The 17,269-nt window shown below is 42.2% G+C and overlaps 2 protein-coding genes across 4 annotated transcripts in view; both read left to right on the forward strand.

Annotated features, from left to right (window-relative positions):
* Window positions 1–17,269, forward strand: part of SLC39A11 (solute carrier family 39 member 11) — a 493,527-nt gene that overhangs the window by 270,631 nt on the left and 205,627 nt on the right. For both annotated transcript variants that reach the window (XM_044004208.1, XM_044004207.1), the window contains exon 6: window positions 9,476–9,646. In XM_044004208.1, the coding sequence (XP_043860143.1) occupies window positions 9,476–9,646 (171 nt within the window). The remainder of the gene's footprint in view (window positions 1–9,475; window positions 9,647–17,269) is intronic.
* LOC122755588 (ATP-dependent RNA helicase DDX19B-like) lies at window positions 5,738–7,012 on the forward strand. 2 transcript variants are annotated; one of them, XM_044004211.1, is made up of 2 exons: window positions 5,738–5,868; window positions 5,962–7,012. In XM_044004211.1, the coding sequence occupies exons 1-2, from the start codon at window positions 5,768–5,770 to the stop codon at window positions 7,010–7,012; spliced, it is 1,152 nt and encodes a 383-aa protein (XP_043860146.1). In that variant the 5' UTR covers window positions 5,738–5,767. The 2 variants fall into 2 exon arrangements, with proteins under 2 accessions (XP_043860146.1, XP_043860144.1); XM_044004209.1 differs by having other exon boundaries at window positions 5,738–7,012.

Genomic DNA, 17,269 nt, shown 5'->3' on the forward strand with positions numbered 1-17,269 from the left:
CCAAAAATTCTAGCTATGATGTCCAAAATCTAATGAGTGGTCTCCTTAAATTAGAAGCTTTAACAAGAGTTTAGACTTTTAAGTGTTTATTAAAGTGCATCAGAAGTTGGTGAGGAGAGAGAGGTAAAAATCAAGCTTCATCTAACTATATATCTAAGAAAGTCCTGCATCTCACCTGCCAAAGCCCAAGTTAGGAACCAAAAAAACCTCACCTTAGCAGCTACTCCCAGAACCTCTTGTGAAACAGGAAAAAGGGCCATACACACACACACACACACACACACACACACACACACACACACCTCCAAGCTAATTGGCTGGTAACTTTGATTGACACAACTAACAGGCAGTAACTTCTGGACGCTAAAGCCACATGGTTTCCAAGTCACATACTTTCTCCTCATGGCGGAGCTTCCCTGCAATATCTTTCTCAACAGGTTGGTAGCACTCTAAATCTCACAATACCCAGGAGCTCTGTTTACATAGTTTGTTGTCCCCATGGAAATTTGTCCCAGTGAGTGAGTAAACTGACACAATTTACATGTTCTCTTGTTGCCCTAAAGTGAGTCTTGCTTACAGAGACCTATCATCTTTTGGGGATGTTTCTGGTATTCAAGAGTTCTTTGCCAGGGGTGGGAGCACAACCCAAGAATTGAAGGTCTGTTTTCCAGGCTTGGCTCTGTCTCTGGTTTGCAATGTGACCTTCAGTCAATAGCTTCTCCTTCCTGAGTCTTCATATCTGTGAAGGGAGAGTAAGCCACCAAGGGAATTGTGAACCAATCTTCAGAAATGATTTTTTCCTACTGTATATTTAGAATACCTTGAACAGAACGAATAACTCCAGTCTCAAATGTAATAGGAATACCTGAGCTCGGCTTTCAGCTCTGACTCAGATTCATGTAGTTAATTGGATTCTCTTCCAACTTTGCCATTACCCTGGGAAACAACAGAGAAGAAAAAACACAAACAAATGTCTGATCATCTGGGCTTTTTTGTAGCTCCAGGCTATGTTGTACAGTGTGATAGTCTGTTGTCATTTGTGTTAAAGGAGGCAGTAAGTAGTAGCTTTTTGTGTGTCCTATGGTGATACCTGATCATACAAAGTGAGCTCATGCCAGAAGTATACAACTTCAGGACAGAGATGTTAGTACAGCCCTCACCCTTGATGTCTCTTTATTTGAACCCAACAAGCCTTTGGCATCAGCAGGCTGTATTAATTGAGTTCCTGTTGCTGCTGACACCATGTTGATGAGGCCAAAGTCGTGGGCTGTATTCCTTCATGGAACAGTTGGCTTTGCTGTGCAACCACAGCCTCTACCTAACCGAAAACCTGCCTTTCTGTGTTTTTTTGCATGTCTGTTTCCTTCCCACACTCGCTGTTTTAGCCAAACTGGCTAGTTAACTATCAGCTGTGTGTGATGCTTCATCTCATTTCCATCTTTGCACAGACCCCTCCCTAGGTCGAGAATATATGCCTTCTTTACCTCCATCTTTGTACATCTCAAGCTTCTAAGTCCCACTTTCTATACAAGACCTTTCCTTAACCTCCATCTGCCAATTTTGTTTTGGTGGGGCAATGAGGGTTAAGTCACTTGCCCAAGGTCACACAGCTAGTAAGTGTCAAGTGTCTGAGGCTGGATTTGAACTCAGGTCCTCCTGAATCCAGGGCCACTGCTTTATCCACTGTGCCACCTAGCTGCCCTACCATCTGCCAATTGTTAACATACTTTGTATTTATTTTATATATTATGTTTGTAGTTACAATAGCTAGCATTTATGGTGTTGCTGTCCTTTGTACTTGAAAAGGACAAAAATGACATCAATATGTTAGGGTTGGTGTAAATTGTGTCCAACTATAGCTGATCAGACCAACATGAGCTCAGAAGGCTCTACCATGGGTTGGATACAAGTAGTCCATAGGAACATTTGAAATGGAGATGTCTCCAAATTGGCACATCTTACATTTCTTTTGAGCTACTGCAATTCTGCCTTGATGTGCTAGTGTCTCCCATGTCTCCCAAAAGATTCTAGAGTTCTTCAGAAAGACTTTGAGGGGGCAGCTAGGTGGCTCAGTGAATAAAACATTGGCCCTGGATTCAGGAGGACCTGAGTTCAAATGTGACCTCAGACACTTGACACTTACTATCTGTGTGACCCTGGGCAAGTCACTTAACTCTCATTGCCCCACAAAACAAAACAAAAAGACTTTGAATTGTTGTATCGCCTCTTCTGACCTCCATGTGAGTGCTTGCCTTGTGTGAATTCTCTGTAAATTACACAATATCTAATTTAATAAAATGTACAAATATACTTCCTATTTATTTTATAAATGTTATGTTTATTATCATAATAGCTAGTAGTATTTACATAGTGCCTCCTACATTCTAGGCACTGTGCTTAGGGGTTTACAAATTAAAACTATTATAATAGCAGCTAACACTTATATAGCACTTATTATGTATCCAGCATTGTGCTAAGGACTTTTTAATTATTATATGATTTGATCTTCACACCAACCCTGGGAAGTAGGTACTATTATTAATCTCCATTTTACAGGTGAAGAAACTGAGGTAAAAGGGATTAAGGGCTTGGCCAAGGTCATAGAGCTAGTAAGTGTCCAAGGCTGGATTTGAACTCCAGTCTTCCTAACTCCAAACCTCATACTCCATGCACTGTACCAATTCACCACCCCTACAAATATTTGTATATGTGTTGTTCCTTATAAGAGAACGTCAGCTCTTTGAGGTTAAACGCTATTTTGTTGTTGTTTTGTCTGTATCTCTAGCCGAAGACAATGTCTGGTGCATAGTAAGTGATTGATAAATGTCTTTTGAAAAAATGAATTGGAAATGCATGTCCTTGGTTCCCAAGGGGACCAACCCTGGTGCCTTAATAGATCAGTATAGATTCATTCCATTATACTAACAAGAGGAGGCCCGCCTGATGGGTTGATCAGCATATTAAGTATGACTTCTCCCCTTCCTTTAGAGATCTTTACATACATCCTTGTGGTGGTGTGGGTAGTTTCCTACTGACTGTAATTTCAAGTTCTGTTTATCTTCATTCATTTCCAATAACATTACTGAGTGTCTCTGGCAGCTAGGTGGCGCAGTGGATAGAGCAACAGCCCTGGAGTCAGGAGGACCTGAGTTCAAATCCGGCCTTGACACTTAACACTTACTAGCTGTGTGACCCTGGGCAAGTCACTTAACCCCAATTGCCTCACCAAAACAAAACTAAACATTACTGAGTGTCTGCTCTCTGTAGATCCCTGTTTTAGGCCCTACAGCAGACTCCCTGCCTTGATAGCCTTTATAGTCAAGCAGCACAGGGGCCCAAGCACTATTAACTTTAAGAGAAGATAATAGGTAGTAAGTGCAGATGAACAGTGCAAGCAAAGTGCTATGAGATTAAAGAGAGCAAATTCATTCTAAACAGGGGCTGGGGTAGTCAGGGGAGGACACTGAAGAGGGAACATTTTAGTTGGATGAGTAAGAATTCAACAGAAGAGGATGTTGGTGGGTGGAGTAGAAAGGACACTCAAGGTATAGGGAATAGTGTGAACTAAAGCCAAGGAGGTGTGAAAGTGTAGGAAATAGATGGGTGAGTAGTACCGTCTGACTGGAGCTAGGGGCAAGAGAAGGGAGTAAATGAGAAAACACCAGAAATACAGAACAGTGTGAGATTGTGGAGTGCGAACAACTTGAATGTCAGGCCAGAAAGTCTGAAGTTTACTTGGTAGCAATAGGGAACCAATTCAAGGGTTTGGAGCAGAAGAGTAACCTGCTAAGGCCTCTGAGTGGGAAGATCAGTTTATTGCCACAACCCTGTGAAGCAGGTGCTGTTAATTCTCCCCGTTTTGCATATGAGAAAACTGAGACTTAAGAAAAATAAAGTGACTACTCCAGAGTGCCAGAAACCAGACTAAAATGTAATCAGCAAATATGTAACAAAAGGAAAGAGCATAGATAGTGTTAATTTGAAGTTTTCTAAATCACTATGTGGCTCACCGGGATCCTTTGGCTTGGTTTAGTGGCCCCCTGTTTCAGTTTGATAGTTTGTTCCTTACACTGGTGATATCAGAGTCCTTTGTTTATTATTCACAAAACCTGTTCTTAGACCACTCCACATAGCATATATACTTTGTGGGTTTTGTTATATTTCATATTGGGCCAAATAAAGTTTAAAATCCTAAAAAAAAAAAATCTCTCCAGAAGCAAGTATGTGTGTGACAAACATAAATGTGTATATATACACACATATATACACATTTATATTTGTGTGTATATATGTGAGTGTGAAAAAAAATGTAGGGTACACAGTTTCCAGGGAGGTAGATACATACATACATATATACATCTATAAACATCTATAATCTCCCCAGAAACCATCTATCCGGTTACTTGTTGTCATAGAAATTTGCCCATCTGGTTGGGTGAATGTGCTTTCTCATTCTAAGATTAGTCTTATAGTCCTGTAAATAATAGTAAAAAACACTAAAGACCTTCTCTCCTCCACCCCCCCAACATTAATTCTTCTCTTCATGTTTAAAAAAAATTATGTTTCTTTTAAATTATATCCACATGGGAGAAAGGGGAAATATACTTGATATCTTATTTTTAAACAACCCTCAAAAAAAGACTCATTAAAACTTAAAGCTGTTTATAAGTTGTAGAAATTCCCTCTTCCTTTTTTGGGGGGGGGCGGGTCAGGGCAGTGAGGGTTAAGTGACTTGCCTAGGGTCACCCAGCTAGTAAGTGTCAAGTGCCTGAGGCCGGATTTGAACTCGGGTCCTCCTGAATCCAGGCCTGGTGCTTTATCCACTGCACCACCTAGCTGCCCCCTCCCTCTTCCTTTTAGGATATTTCTGATGTTCCCATCACTGATATATGTTGAATGATGTGCCCAAGATCACTTCCAAAAAGACTTGTTGTTTGTTCTTTGTTCTTGAAGAGGACCATGACATCAGGAGGGTGATATCATCACTTGCACTCAATTGGATTTAAGTGAGGGAGGGCTTTGCAAAGTCACCAGCCTTGCTCTCTCCCCCAGAGCCATCTGGGTCCAGTGGCAAGATATAGATCAGGATGATTGGAGATGGCCTCTCCCAAAGCACTCATTAAAACATAAAGGAGATAGTAGTGCTCCCACCATGCCAGAGGTCAAGTGACTTGGCTAAGGTTATGACTTTAAGGAATGAGTGTGTGAACATCCCTGTTGGAGGAGGCAGCTTGGAGACCAGCACCAACCACCAAGCAGGAGGCACCTTCTCTGAGCTTCCAGTCCTTAACTAGCTGAGGTGTCAAGCAGGCTGACAATAGAATCCTTAACTAGCTGAGGTGTCAAGCAGGCTGACAATAGAATCCTTAACTAGCTGAGGTGTCAAGCAGGCTGACAATAGAATCCTTAACTAGCTGAGGTGTCAAGCAGGCTGACAATAGAATCCTTAACTAGCTGAGGTGTCAAGCAGGCTGACAATAGGAGTGCTGTGACCAGGTGAGAACTCCCCTCTCCAATCTACTTCCAGAGCCTATATAAGCCTGAAGGAACTCAGACTGAGCACATTCTGGTTGGAGGAGGCAGCTTCAGCAGGACCGGCTCCAGATACTTTCTCCAGGGCAAAAGAATTACCAGGAAAATGGCCACCAGGGTGCTTGACACCATGACTTCTTTGGCTTCTGAGGAGCATGACAATAGAGCAGAAACACCAGATTCTCTGGCTGTATCTTCAGAAGACAGAGCTGTTCAGTCATTGCTCAACAAGCTGATGAGAAGCAACCTTGTGAACAACACCAATCAATTGGAGGTCTTACAGCGGGACCCGAATTCCCCCCTCTATTCAGTGAAGTCTTTTGAAGAGCTTCAGCTGAAGCCACAGCTTCTGCAAGGGGTCTATGCCATGGGCTTTAACCGGCCATCTAAGATACAAGAGAGCGCACTACCCATGATGCTTGCTAAACCCCCACAGAACCTGATTGCCCAGTCTCAGTCTGGTACTGGTAAAACAGCGGCCTTTGTCCTGGCTATGCTCAGCCAAGTGGAACCACTGAACAGATACCCCCAGTGTTTGTGCCTCTCACCCACTTATGAGCTGGCTCTTCAGACGGGAAAGGTGATCGAGCAGATGGGCAAATTTTATCCAGACCTTAAGCTGGCCTATGCTGTTCGAGGCAACAAGTTGGAAAGAGGTCAGACAATCAGTGAGCAGATTGTAATTGGCACCCCTGGCACCGTTCTGGATTGGTGCTCCAAGCTGAAATTCATCAACCCCAAAAAGATCAAGGTGTTTGTTCTGGATGAAGCTGATGTGATGATCGCTACCCAAGGGCATCAGGATCAGAGCATCCGCATCCAGAGGATGCTACCTAAGGACTGTCAGATGCTGCTTTTCTCTGCCACCTTCGAAGATTCTGTGTGGAGGTTTGCTCAGAAAGTTGTTCCAGACCCCAACATCATCAAACTGAAGCGAGAAGAGGAAACTTTAGATAACATTAAGCAGTATTACGTTTTGTGCAATAACCGGGACGAGAAGTTCCAGGCCCTCTCTAATCTCTATGGGGCCATCACCATTGCACAAGTCATGATTTTCTGTCATACCCGCAAAACAGCTGGTTGGCTGGCAGCTGAACTATCCAAAGAAGGCCACCAGGTGGCGCTTCTGAGTGGCGAGATGATGGTGGAACAGAGAGCTGCTGTGATTGAGCGTTTCCGGGAGGGCAAGGAGAAAGTGTTGGTGGCTACCAATGTGTGTGCCCGAGGTATTGATGTGGAACAGGTGTCTGTGGTCATCAACTTTGACCTGCCAGTGGACAAGGATGGGAATCCAGACAATGAGACCTACCTCCATCGGATTGGGCGCACAGGGCGCTTTGGCAAGCGAGGCCTGGCCGTGAACATGGTGGACAGCAAGCACAGCATGAAGGTTCTCAACAGAATCCAAGAACATTTCAATAAGAAGATAGAGAGATTGGACACTGATGATTTGGATGAGATTGAGAAAATAGCCAACTGAAATAGTCCAAATGGAGCTGGAGATACACGTCCGGAGGGTGTGGGTCAACTCTAGACAAAAGGACATTTGGACTAACAACAAAAATTGTTCAAATAATGGGGGGAGGTAGAAAGAGGAAAAATGTTTACCTGAGCTTTTCAGATTAGGTGTAAATGGATAGAAATTGCCTTTTGAATAAATCTATTTAAAAAAAAAAAAGAATGAGTGTGTGTCTGTATTCCCTGAAAAGTCACAGCCTTTATAGATTGCCTTGGAGTTTTATATGAGTGAGATTCAAAGGACAACTTCAGCCTCTATTCAGAGCATTGCCATAGTGTATATTCATTCATTCACAAGTGTTTATTAAGCAGTTGTTATTTATCTGGCACTGGATTAGGCACTAAGGCTACAAAGACAAAAAATACAGTCTCAGCCCTCAAGAAACTTACATTTGGGATACAGGGTGTTAGGTGGAGAAACAGTATGAACACGGAGAAATAAATTCTAAATATGTATATGTTAAATACATGATTACATATGTATATATGTAAATATATGTATATATATGAAATGTCACATATTTTCTGGGGGTGGAGGGCTTTAGCAATGAGAGGATTGAGCAATGAGGATTAGGTTAGGGCTCATGTAGAAGGTGGCACTTGAGCTGATCTTTGAAGGATGTTAGGGAAGAAGAGTACAGTCCAAGCTTGGAAACTGGCCTGTGCACAGGGATGGAGAAAGGAGATGGATTGTCATGGTTGGAGAGCAGCAAGTATGCCAGACATGGATTGTAGAATAGGTGAAGTAAATGCTATCAGCCTGGAAACATGATTTAGAGACATTGTGAAAGGCTTTACGTGTTGAATAGAGAAGTTTATATTCGGTACTAAAGGTGCTTGGGAGTCATTGGAATTTCTTGAGTAGGGGAGTGACTTGGACAGGCCTGTGCCTTTGAAGTGTCAGGCAGCTGTGTGGTAGATAGATTGAAGAGGGTATAGAGAAGAAGAAGAACAAATTAGGAGGTTATTGTGCGAGTCCTGGAGAGAGGGGATGAAAGCCCAAACTTGAATCATGGCTATATGATTGGCAGTTGTGAGAGCTGTCGCAGAGGTTGGATTGATAAGTGGCTATAGGGGCAAAGGGAAGGGAGCATGAAGAAGGGAAGATGTCTGAGGTAGTGAGCGTGGACAGCAAGAATAGTGGAGCCTTAACAGAAATAGAGGAGTTAGGAGAGGTTATGCAAAGTTCTGTCACTTGTATTTAATGTATTTGTGGTGGTTCTATTGCTGCCCTTAGAATGTAAGCTCTCTGAGGGCAAGCACTATGAATTCTATTTCCCTTTCCCTTTCTTAGACCTCCCATAGCACTTCACATTTCTCCATTCCCTAGCATAGTCTATTTTGCATTATACATAATGGGAACTATTTCATTTTGGGGTATGTGTTAGATGCTTCTTGCTAATAGCTTCAGCATGGTGAGTGAATAGAGCACTGATCCTGAAAAGTCTATGTTCAAATCCCATCCCTGACACTTACTAGCTGTGTCAGAATAGGTGAATCATTTCATCAAATCCAGCTTTACTTTCTGCATCTGTAAAGTGGGGATTTTCGTGCTTGCCTTATGTAGTTATTGTGAGGAAAACACCTTACAAACCCTAAATGCTCTATATGATGATCATAACAGTAGCCAGCATAGAGCTAAATAGATGTCTATATGATACATAAAAATAAAATAATAGCTAGATCAAAGGTATAGTAATATAGTGCTTTACTCTTCCCAAAGTGCTTTATATCTTTTTTTTTTTTTTTTTTTTTTTTTTTTTTTTTTGCGGGGCAGTGGGGGTTAAGTGACTTGCCCAGGGTCACACAGCTAGTAAGTGTTAAGTGTCTGAGGCTGGATTTGAACTCAGGTACTCCTGACTCCAGGGCCGGTGCTCTATCCATTGCGCCACCTAGCTGCCCCTGAGTTAGTATTTCTAAGTTGCTTTGCAAACCTTAAATCATTATGTAAATCCTAGCTATCATCATCATTGACTTCCCCGCTTCTAGGAGTTGTCCACACTAAAAGAAATGAAAAATGCTTGTGGGTGGAAGGGTAGTCTTTTATTTTTATGTAATGCCAAATAAAAAATAGGAACTGGATAAACATTTTTGCTTATAGAAATGATTAATGCGGAGGGGGGCAACTAGGTGGTGCAGTGGATAAAGCACCGGCCCTGGATTCAAGAGGACCTGAGTTCAAATCTGACCTCAGACATTTCACACTTACTAGCTGTGTGACCCTGGGCAAGTCACTTAACTCTCATTACCCTGTGTCCTCCTCCCAGCCACCCACCCCCCCCCCCGCCCCGAAAAAAAAGAAAGAAATTATTAATTCAATGATTATTAATTCCTTGCTTCAGATTCTCCCTAACCTCTTGTTGTTTGTTGACAGTGATGCCCACTGTCAGTCTGACCTCCCTCTTGCCTCTTCTCTTCTCCACAGACAAGAGTGAGAATGGAGAAGCTTACCCCAGGAAGAAGGTGGCTGCTACTGGCATGTCTGATGGCTCTGCATCCTTCCAGCCTCCCAGAGAGAACAGAGGGAAACAGGGCAACGATAGTTGGAGACGAATCCTGCTCCTCATTTTAGCCATAACCGTCCATAACATTCCAGGTAAGAACGTACCCTTGTGTACCCTAGGCAGCAGCCTTTGGGTGCTTGCTGGGTGTGGAAGGTAGCCCCATACCAGAAGGACCTTTCTTCTGTGTGAGGGGAGGCACTGGGGTTTATTGGAAAAGGCACTTGGATGGCCATCGGAAGACATGATTTTCTAATCTAGACCTGCCTTTATTGCAGGAGCACATAGAAACCATTAGCTTCTCTGGGATACAGCCTCATCTGTAATGTGGTTATGACAGTTCCTATTTTACCTCCTTCTTATCTCATTGATGCCTACGGGCAGTTAAGTGGTACCATAGGGCACAGAGAACTCCACCTGCAGTCAGGAAGACACGAGTTCTAACTCTGGCCTCAAATCCTTCCTAGCTGTGTGACTAGGCCTGTCACTTACCTTTTCCCATTTTCAGTTTTCTCATCTGTGAAATGGGGATAATAATAGCACCTTCCTCTTGGGTTGTTGTGAAGATAAAATGAGATATTTATAAAGTATTTTGCCAACTTTAAAGCATCATACAAATGCTAGATATTGTTATTACGTCCCTCAAAACAGTAAAGTTAAAATTGAGCCTTAATTGAGGTAAACATGGTTGATCCTGTATTCCCTAGAGACATAAATAAGCTTCTGCCTTTTTATACTGTTTAGCCTAGGATATGTGTTTGGATGCACAATTAAAATATTGATCCATTGGTTCATAAATCCTGGACAGACATTGCTGGTGACCAGTGAACTAGGCCAGAATTGAATAAGAGGAAGAATGTGGACTGAGTTGCTTTTGGAAAATTATACATTTGTTCTAAAGATTCCAGCCTTCTCTCGGAAACACAGGTCCATGTTTTTAACACCAGTATTCTTCCAGTGATGTTATATAGGCACAAGTCATAAAATGTATCAGTCTCTGAAAAATTGAAGTTGGCAGTCACTAAAGAACAACAGAAGAGGTGTATGATGAGCATATTGCAACACATTGCAAATGAATGATTACATAGAAGGAGTGGTATAAAGGATGGCATCAAAGAAAGAAGTGTATGATCAGAAAAAAAGATCAACTGATCAAATAGTGAGGGTGAAGGATCTCTCAGTATCCCCATAGTGTCAAGAGAACATGAGTAAGGCCCTAAGTACAATTGGTGGTACCCCCCTCCCCCACATAACCCATCTCCCTTATGGCAGATTTGTGGGCAGACATAGACAAGAGTTTCACAAGGTGGCAGGCACTTCTCTGGTAGGAGTATCCATAATTGATGAGATAATAGCACTATTGGAATATCGGTCTACTCTGTCCCATTTTGGCAATACCTCAATCAGAGCGGGTCTTATGCCCTAGGAATTGGAATTCAAGGAATAATGAAACCACCAGGAGATCTAGAGCAGAATAGGACAGACATGCTTACTCAAGGTAGTAACTTTCTCTCCCCACCGGGATGAAAAACACAACCACAACAGATTGTGGCCCTAGGTTTTGACATCTGGGTCTGCAATAATGATATAGCCCTTAGAGCTTTCATGATTAAGATTAGCCGTAGCCTGGGCGCCATCTGCGTACTGCCTTTTAACATATGCATCTGGCATTGATTTCCTGAGTTGGTTTTTGCATAATGGCTGGGGAGTGTCAAGATGATTAATGAAGAGAGATTATTTAGTTCTGATGCGAGTTTGGATTCAGAACAAGGCTGAAGATAATATAAAGGGTAAGTGTGGAGCGATCCCAGATTTAGATCTCTTCAGAGCATCTGTTGCCTGGAAGCCAAAGAGCTCTCCTCCCTTAGCCTTTCAGACCGTGTTTTCTCTCTGAGTGTGCCCATCAGTCCTTTAGTCACAAGCGTTCTTTAAGTGCTTGTGCTGGGTGGTGGGAATACAGACAGAATTGAACCCTCAAGACGTTTCTGTTTTGTATGGGGCTACCATGTACACACATAAGTATGAGCTAATGATGGAGAGGGCACCAGCAGCCAGGGCCATCGGTCATGAGAGGCTCCATGGACAAGGGGTAAGGGAAGCTAGGGATTCTAGGAAGCAGGCAAGGAGGAAGCCCTCTCCAGATGTGGGAAACAGCCTATGTGAATGAAGGCCTCTAGACAGGAAATGAATTCTCATGTTTTAGAAAAGGCAAGAAGGCCTATGTGGCTGAATAAGATTGGAAAGGTTGTTTGGGGCCAGATTATGGAGGTCTTTGAATAACAAACAAAGGCAGTAATATGTGACCTCAGAGGTTGTGAAGGAGTGACATGATCAGAACTGTGCTTTAGAAATATTACTTCAATAGCTAGTTGACAGATGGATTGGAAAAGATGTGAAGCAGGGATATCATTTAGGAAGTTATTGCAATAGTCCAGGTGAAAGGTGGTGAGGGATTATTTTTTTTTAAGTGACAGGTTTTTTGCGTGTTTTGTTTTGTTTTGCGGGACAATGAGGGTTAAGTAACTTGCCCAGGGTCACACAGCTGGTAAGTGTCAAGTTGTCTGAGGCTGGATTTGAACTCAGGTCCTCCTGAATTCAGGGCCGGTGCTTTGATGGCTGTGTGAATAGAAAGAAGGTGACATGATAGGAGAGATGTGCAGCTGAAATCAACAAGACTCAATAACTGATTGGACATCTAGAGTAAGGAATAGTAAAGGTTATGAAGCTACTAGAATGATGATATCTTTGGCAGAAATAGGTAAGTTCAAAAGAAAAGAGGGTTTGGAGGGAAAGATGATGAGCTTAGTTTTAGACACTGAGTTTGAGACGCTTACAGGACATTCACAGTACAAAATATCTGAGACTGTGGTTTGGGGACTGGAACTCAGGAAAGAGACCAGGACTGATTGAATATGTAGATTTGGGATTCAGCTACATAGATGTGATCGTTAAACCCAAGGAAGATGAGATGCTCCCAAAGAGAGAGGAAGAAAAGGACCCAGGAGAGAGCCTTGCACTCCATGCCCACAATAGGGGATATGACATGAATGATGACCCCTTCACAACCTGAAGTGCATCCAAACTGTTCTCCCTGCTTGTTCTCGCACACCATGTCATCTTCCATCTTTATAAACCTTTGCTGTACATGTCTCTGTCCCCTGGAATATACTCTCTCCTCTCTCCCTCTCGGAGTCCCTTGTTTCTTTCATTATTCAGTTCAAAAGCACACTTTTTAATAATGGCTTTCCTAATTCTTCCCCCTCCCCCCCAGCTCATACTGCCTTGTTGACTAGTATTTTATTTTGTATATAATTTGTTTTAAAAGGGCAGTGTTGCATAATGAGTATGCAGTAAGACCTGGGTTCAAATCCCCCTCTGACACAAACTGACTGTGAAATCTTTAATAGGTCACTCATCATCTCCCTGGGCAACTCTCTAAGACTATTTAGTTGTAGGAGGCAGCTAGGTGGTACAGTGGATAAAGCACTGGTCCTGAAGTTGGGAGGACCTGAGTTCAAATCTCACCTCAGTCACTGTGCGACCCTGGGCAAATCACTTAAACACAATTTCCTTAAACATCTGGAGCCATCTCTAGTCATCCTGATATCTGTCTTACCACTGGACCCAGATGGCTCTGGAGGAAAGAGTGAGACTGGTGACTTTACAGAGCCCTGCCTCACTTAAATCCAATTCAGTACAATTCATGACATCACTTCTTGATGTCATGGTCCTCTTCTGAATGAAAACAACAAATAATTTAGTTGTAAGGAAGGTGATGACCTGTATGGTTAGAGGAATTTCCTAAACTGGGAATTCCCTATACAAATAAAATCATGCCCTGCCCCCCAATCCTGTATCCTCTGTGTCCTTTGTGTAAAGGCTGTTTCTCTCAATAGAATAAGGTCATTGAGGCTAAAGACAGCTTTATTTTTGTATTTACATCCCTGGAATGTAGCACAATACCTGGCACAGAGTAGGCACTTCATAAATAGTTTTTGATTATCTGATTGTTTGATCTTGCAAGGAAACTGAGAAGGGCACATGGGAGGAAAATCATGACACTGAGATGAGCAGTATGTGGTAAAAATTATTTGTGGTAAAGATTAATATTGAAAGTTTTAGCTGAATCATTTGGGAGGGGCCATACCTGGCCCACCCTGAGATTACATATGCTACTGAGAAGGACCTCCCTTTTTGGGGGAGGAAAAACAGAATGCGACCAGAAGGGAGGCAACTTCCGGGAAGTAGGGTGTGTTCAAAGAGTTCGGGCTCTTTTGGCCTGGCAGGTCATTCTGGAGGCCTCCTGGACCTGGAGGAGGCACGTGTTTTGCTCTGTTTCGGGGGAAACTGCATTTTCTAATGAGCAACTGTAAACTGACCGGGGTCAGTGAGTTTAACCCTAAATTCCTTTGAACTAGCTTAATTGGGAACGCTCTGGGATTGCATAGGCTAAGCTTAGAGTTAAGACTATCTGTATTTCTACTTCCTTATTTCCTTAATTGGTTTCACCTTTGTGGTTTAATTAATTACCAAGTAATAAAACCTGATCCTTTATGAACTAAAGCTCAGAGGCTCCTTTTCTTATTGGCCTGGGAGGCCAATAAAAAGGGAAGTTCAAAGGGGAGATTAAACCTAAAAGAATCCCTCATATTTCCGGGACCCCAATATTAAGGCAAGTCACCCAAATCACGCTCCGTATATCCAATTTTGGCCCTCACAAGTGTCATATACAAAAATATTTATAGCAGCTCTTGTTGTGGTGGCAAAGAATTGGAAATTGAGGGGATGCCCATCAGTTGGAGAATGGCTAAACAAGTTTTGGTATATGATTTTAATGAAATACTAGTGTGCTGTAAGAAGTGATGAATAGATTTCAGAAAAACCTGGAAAGACTTAAGTGAACTGATGCTGAGTGAAGTGAGCAGAAGAAAAAGAACATTGTACTTAGTAACAGTGACATTGTATGATGATTAACTGTGATAGATTTAGCTCTTCTCAGCAGTGATCCAAGACAATTCCAAATAACTTGTGATGGAACATGCTCTCCACATCCAGAGAAAGAACAATGGAATCTGGATGCAGATTGAGACATACTATTTTCACTTTTTGTTTTTGTTTTTTCTTTCTTGTGGTTTTCCCCTTTTGTTCCGATTCTCCTTTCACAGCATGACTAATGTGGAAGGAGGTTTAACATGACTGTACATATATAACCTATATCAGATTGCTTGCTGTCTTGGGGAGGGGGGAGGGGGGAGGGAGTGAGGGATGGAAGGAGAAAAATTTGGAACTCAACATCTTAGAAAATGAATGTTGGAAACTATCTTTACATGTAATTGGGGAAAAAAATTAAAATACTATTAAGTGGGGAAAAAAGATGAGTGCAAGCCCAGAGAGAAGAGGATGTCCAGGAGGAGAGGGTGGCCCACTGTATCATGGGTTGCAGAGAGATCAAGGAGGAGGACTGAGAGAAAGCCATTAGACTTTACAATTAATGGCTCATGGATAACTTTGAAGAGGGTGGTTTCAGTGGAATGATGAGGTCAAGAAGCCAGATTGCAAAAGACTAAAATTTGCATCTCCGTGGAGAGCCAGACTGTGATGTTGCTTGGAACACTAGCTCAGTGGCCCAAAGTGATCTGAGGATGAGGTAAACCTCTCTCCTCTCCCTGTCCCCCTTCCACCCCATCTCCCCCTTCCCATTCCTCCACCGGAAGTATAGAAGCTGTCAGTAAGAGACAAAAATCCAGAGGGCAGAAGAAGAAAGTGCTACTTTTTGTCTTACAGGTATGATGGGAAATTTCCCTGGAGTCTTCACTATAGCTTTCTCCTTTACTGTTGAAAATTCTTCATCGTCCACCTTGGCCTTAAGAAGAAAGTAATTCACTTGGGCAATGGTCACAGGATTCTCCAGAGAGTAACTGCTGCTCTTTGTTGAAACCACTTCCAAGGGCCTGACCTTTCACTAGCATACCTTTCAGGCTGTTCTTTAATGTCATCTTTTTTTGTTTGTTTATTAAAAATTTAACTGAGGCTTTCACTTTCCCCTCAAGGTTCTGCGATTTAAGTTACACTCTTCACAGTACCCACATAGACAGCTGATTTTTGAAGTTTCTCTCATTTGCTGCCTTGATTTCATGTGTCGTGGTGACATTTTATAACAAAAGCTTAGAGAGGTCAATTTGTCAATCCTGTGTTTCCCTAGAAGAAATGTATTCCTGAGGGAGCTGGAGTGAGAGGGGCATACCTCCTACATCCTAAACATACAGATTCTGGGTACTTTAGTATTGAGTTAATCCTGCTGATTAACTATGGTTCCTTCATGTATAAATAGTACACATCTAACAGTACAAATATCCCTTTTGACCAGGGGTTCTTAATCATTTTTGTGCTTTTGACCTCTTCAACCTGGTGATGCAATGGATAGAGCACTGGCCTGGAGTCAGGAATTCCTGAGTTCAAATCTGGCCTCAGATATTTACTAGCCATATGATCCTGGTCAAGTCTCTTAACCTCTGCTTGTCTCTGGTTCCTTGTCTGTAATATAGGTATAACAATTGTACCTGCTACCTTCCACGGTTATTGTGAGAATAAAATAATAATGGTAAAGTGCTTAGCATTGTGCCTGACACATTGTAAAGGCTGTATAAATGTTTATTCCATTCTCTGCCCCCTGTAAAGCCTCTATCCCTTTTTCTGAAAAAAAAAATGTATAAAATAAAAAATCTGGAATTACCAAGGAAATCATTTATATTGAAATCGTTTCAAAATCTTTAAGAAGCAAGTGCAGGAACCCCAGTTTAAGAACTCCTACTTTAGAAGAGAAGTGTACAGACTCATAACCCATTGCAAGAGTACTGAAAAATATAGTGATAATGCTTCATATTAATTAGTTTGATATTAACATCACTGGCATATTTTGTAAATGAGGAAAATCTCTCTCTGTGACATGTGATGATGGCCTTGCCTTCTTATGTGCATCATCATCATGGATAGCATTGTTCATCCAGTAAATATTGAGCACCCACCATTTGAAACTCTCGGATGTACTTGTTTAATAATATGTATAGAGTTGGTATATATGTTGTATTTCCCTACTAGACCAAACTCCATGGGGATCATGGTTCTTTCTTACATGTGGGGCTATGCTGCATACCCCCAGTGTTTGGCACAGTGCATTGCACACAGTAGAGACAATAAATATTGGCTGAACTAATGAATCAAACAAGTATTTTTAAAGCATCTAAGTCCCAGGGATACAGATACAAAGAATGAAGCAGGGGGCAGCTGGATGGCACAGTGGTTAAAGCACCGGCCCTGAATTCAGGAGTACCTGAGTTCAAATCCGGCCTCAGACACTTGACACTTACTAGCTGTGTGACCCTGGGCAAGTCACTTAACCCCCATTGCCTGCAAAAAAAAAAAAAAAGAATGAAGCAATCCCTGCTAGCAAGGATCTTATTTTTTCAGCGGGAGAAACAAGTACATATGTAAGTATATACAGAAGAAATACAGAGAGAAGAAACATTAATAAATACAAAGTCGTTAAATAAGGTTAGTTTGGGTGGGAGGACACTAGCAATTGGAGGGATCCATAGAGGCTTCATGTAGAAGGTGGACTTGTGATCCATCTGTGAGGCAGAGAGGAGGAGGGAGGCTGGTGCCAGAAATGGGAGAATATGATGTGAGAGGGATGGGGCGAAGGCCAGTTTGAACTGCAG

The sequence above is a fragment of the Dromiciops gliroides genome, chromosome 4 (assembly GCF_019393635.1).
Source record: "Dromiciops gliroides isolate mDroGli1 chromosome 4, mDroGli1.pri, whole genome shotgun sequence".
Classification (NCBI taxonomy): Eukaryota; Metazoa; Chordata; class Mammalia; order Microbiotheria; family Microbiotheriidae; genus Dromiciops; species Dromiciops gliroides.

Coding starts and splice junctions, on each gene's coding strand:
- LOC122755588 (XM_044004209.1), top strand. CDS start 5,768: ATGAGAAGCAACCTTGTGAACAACACCAATCAATTGGAGGTCTTACAG.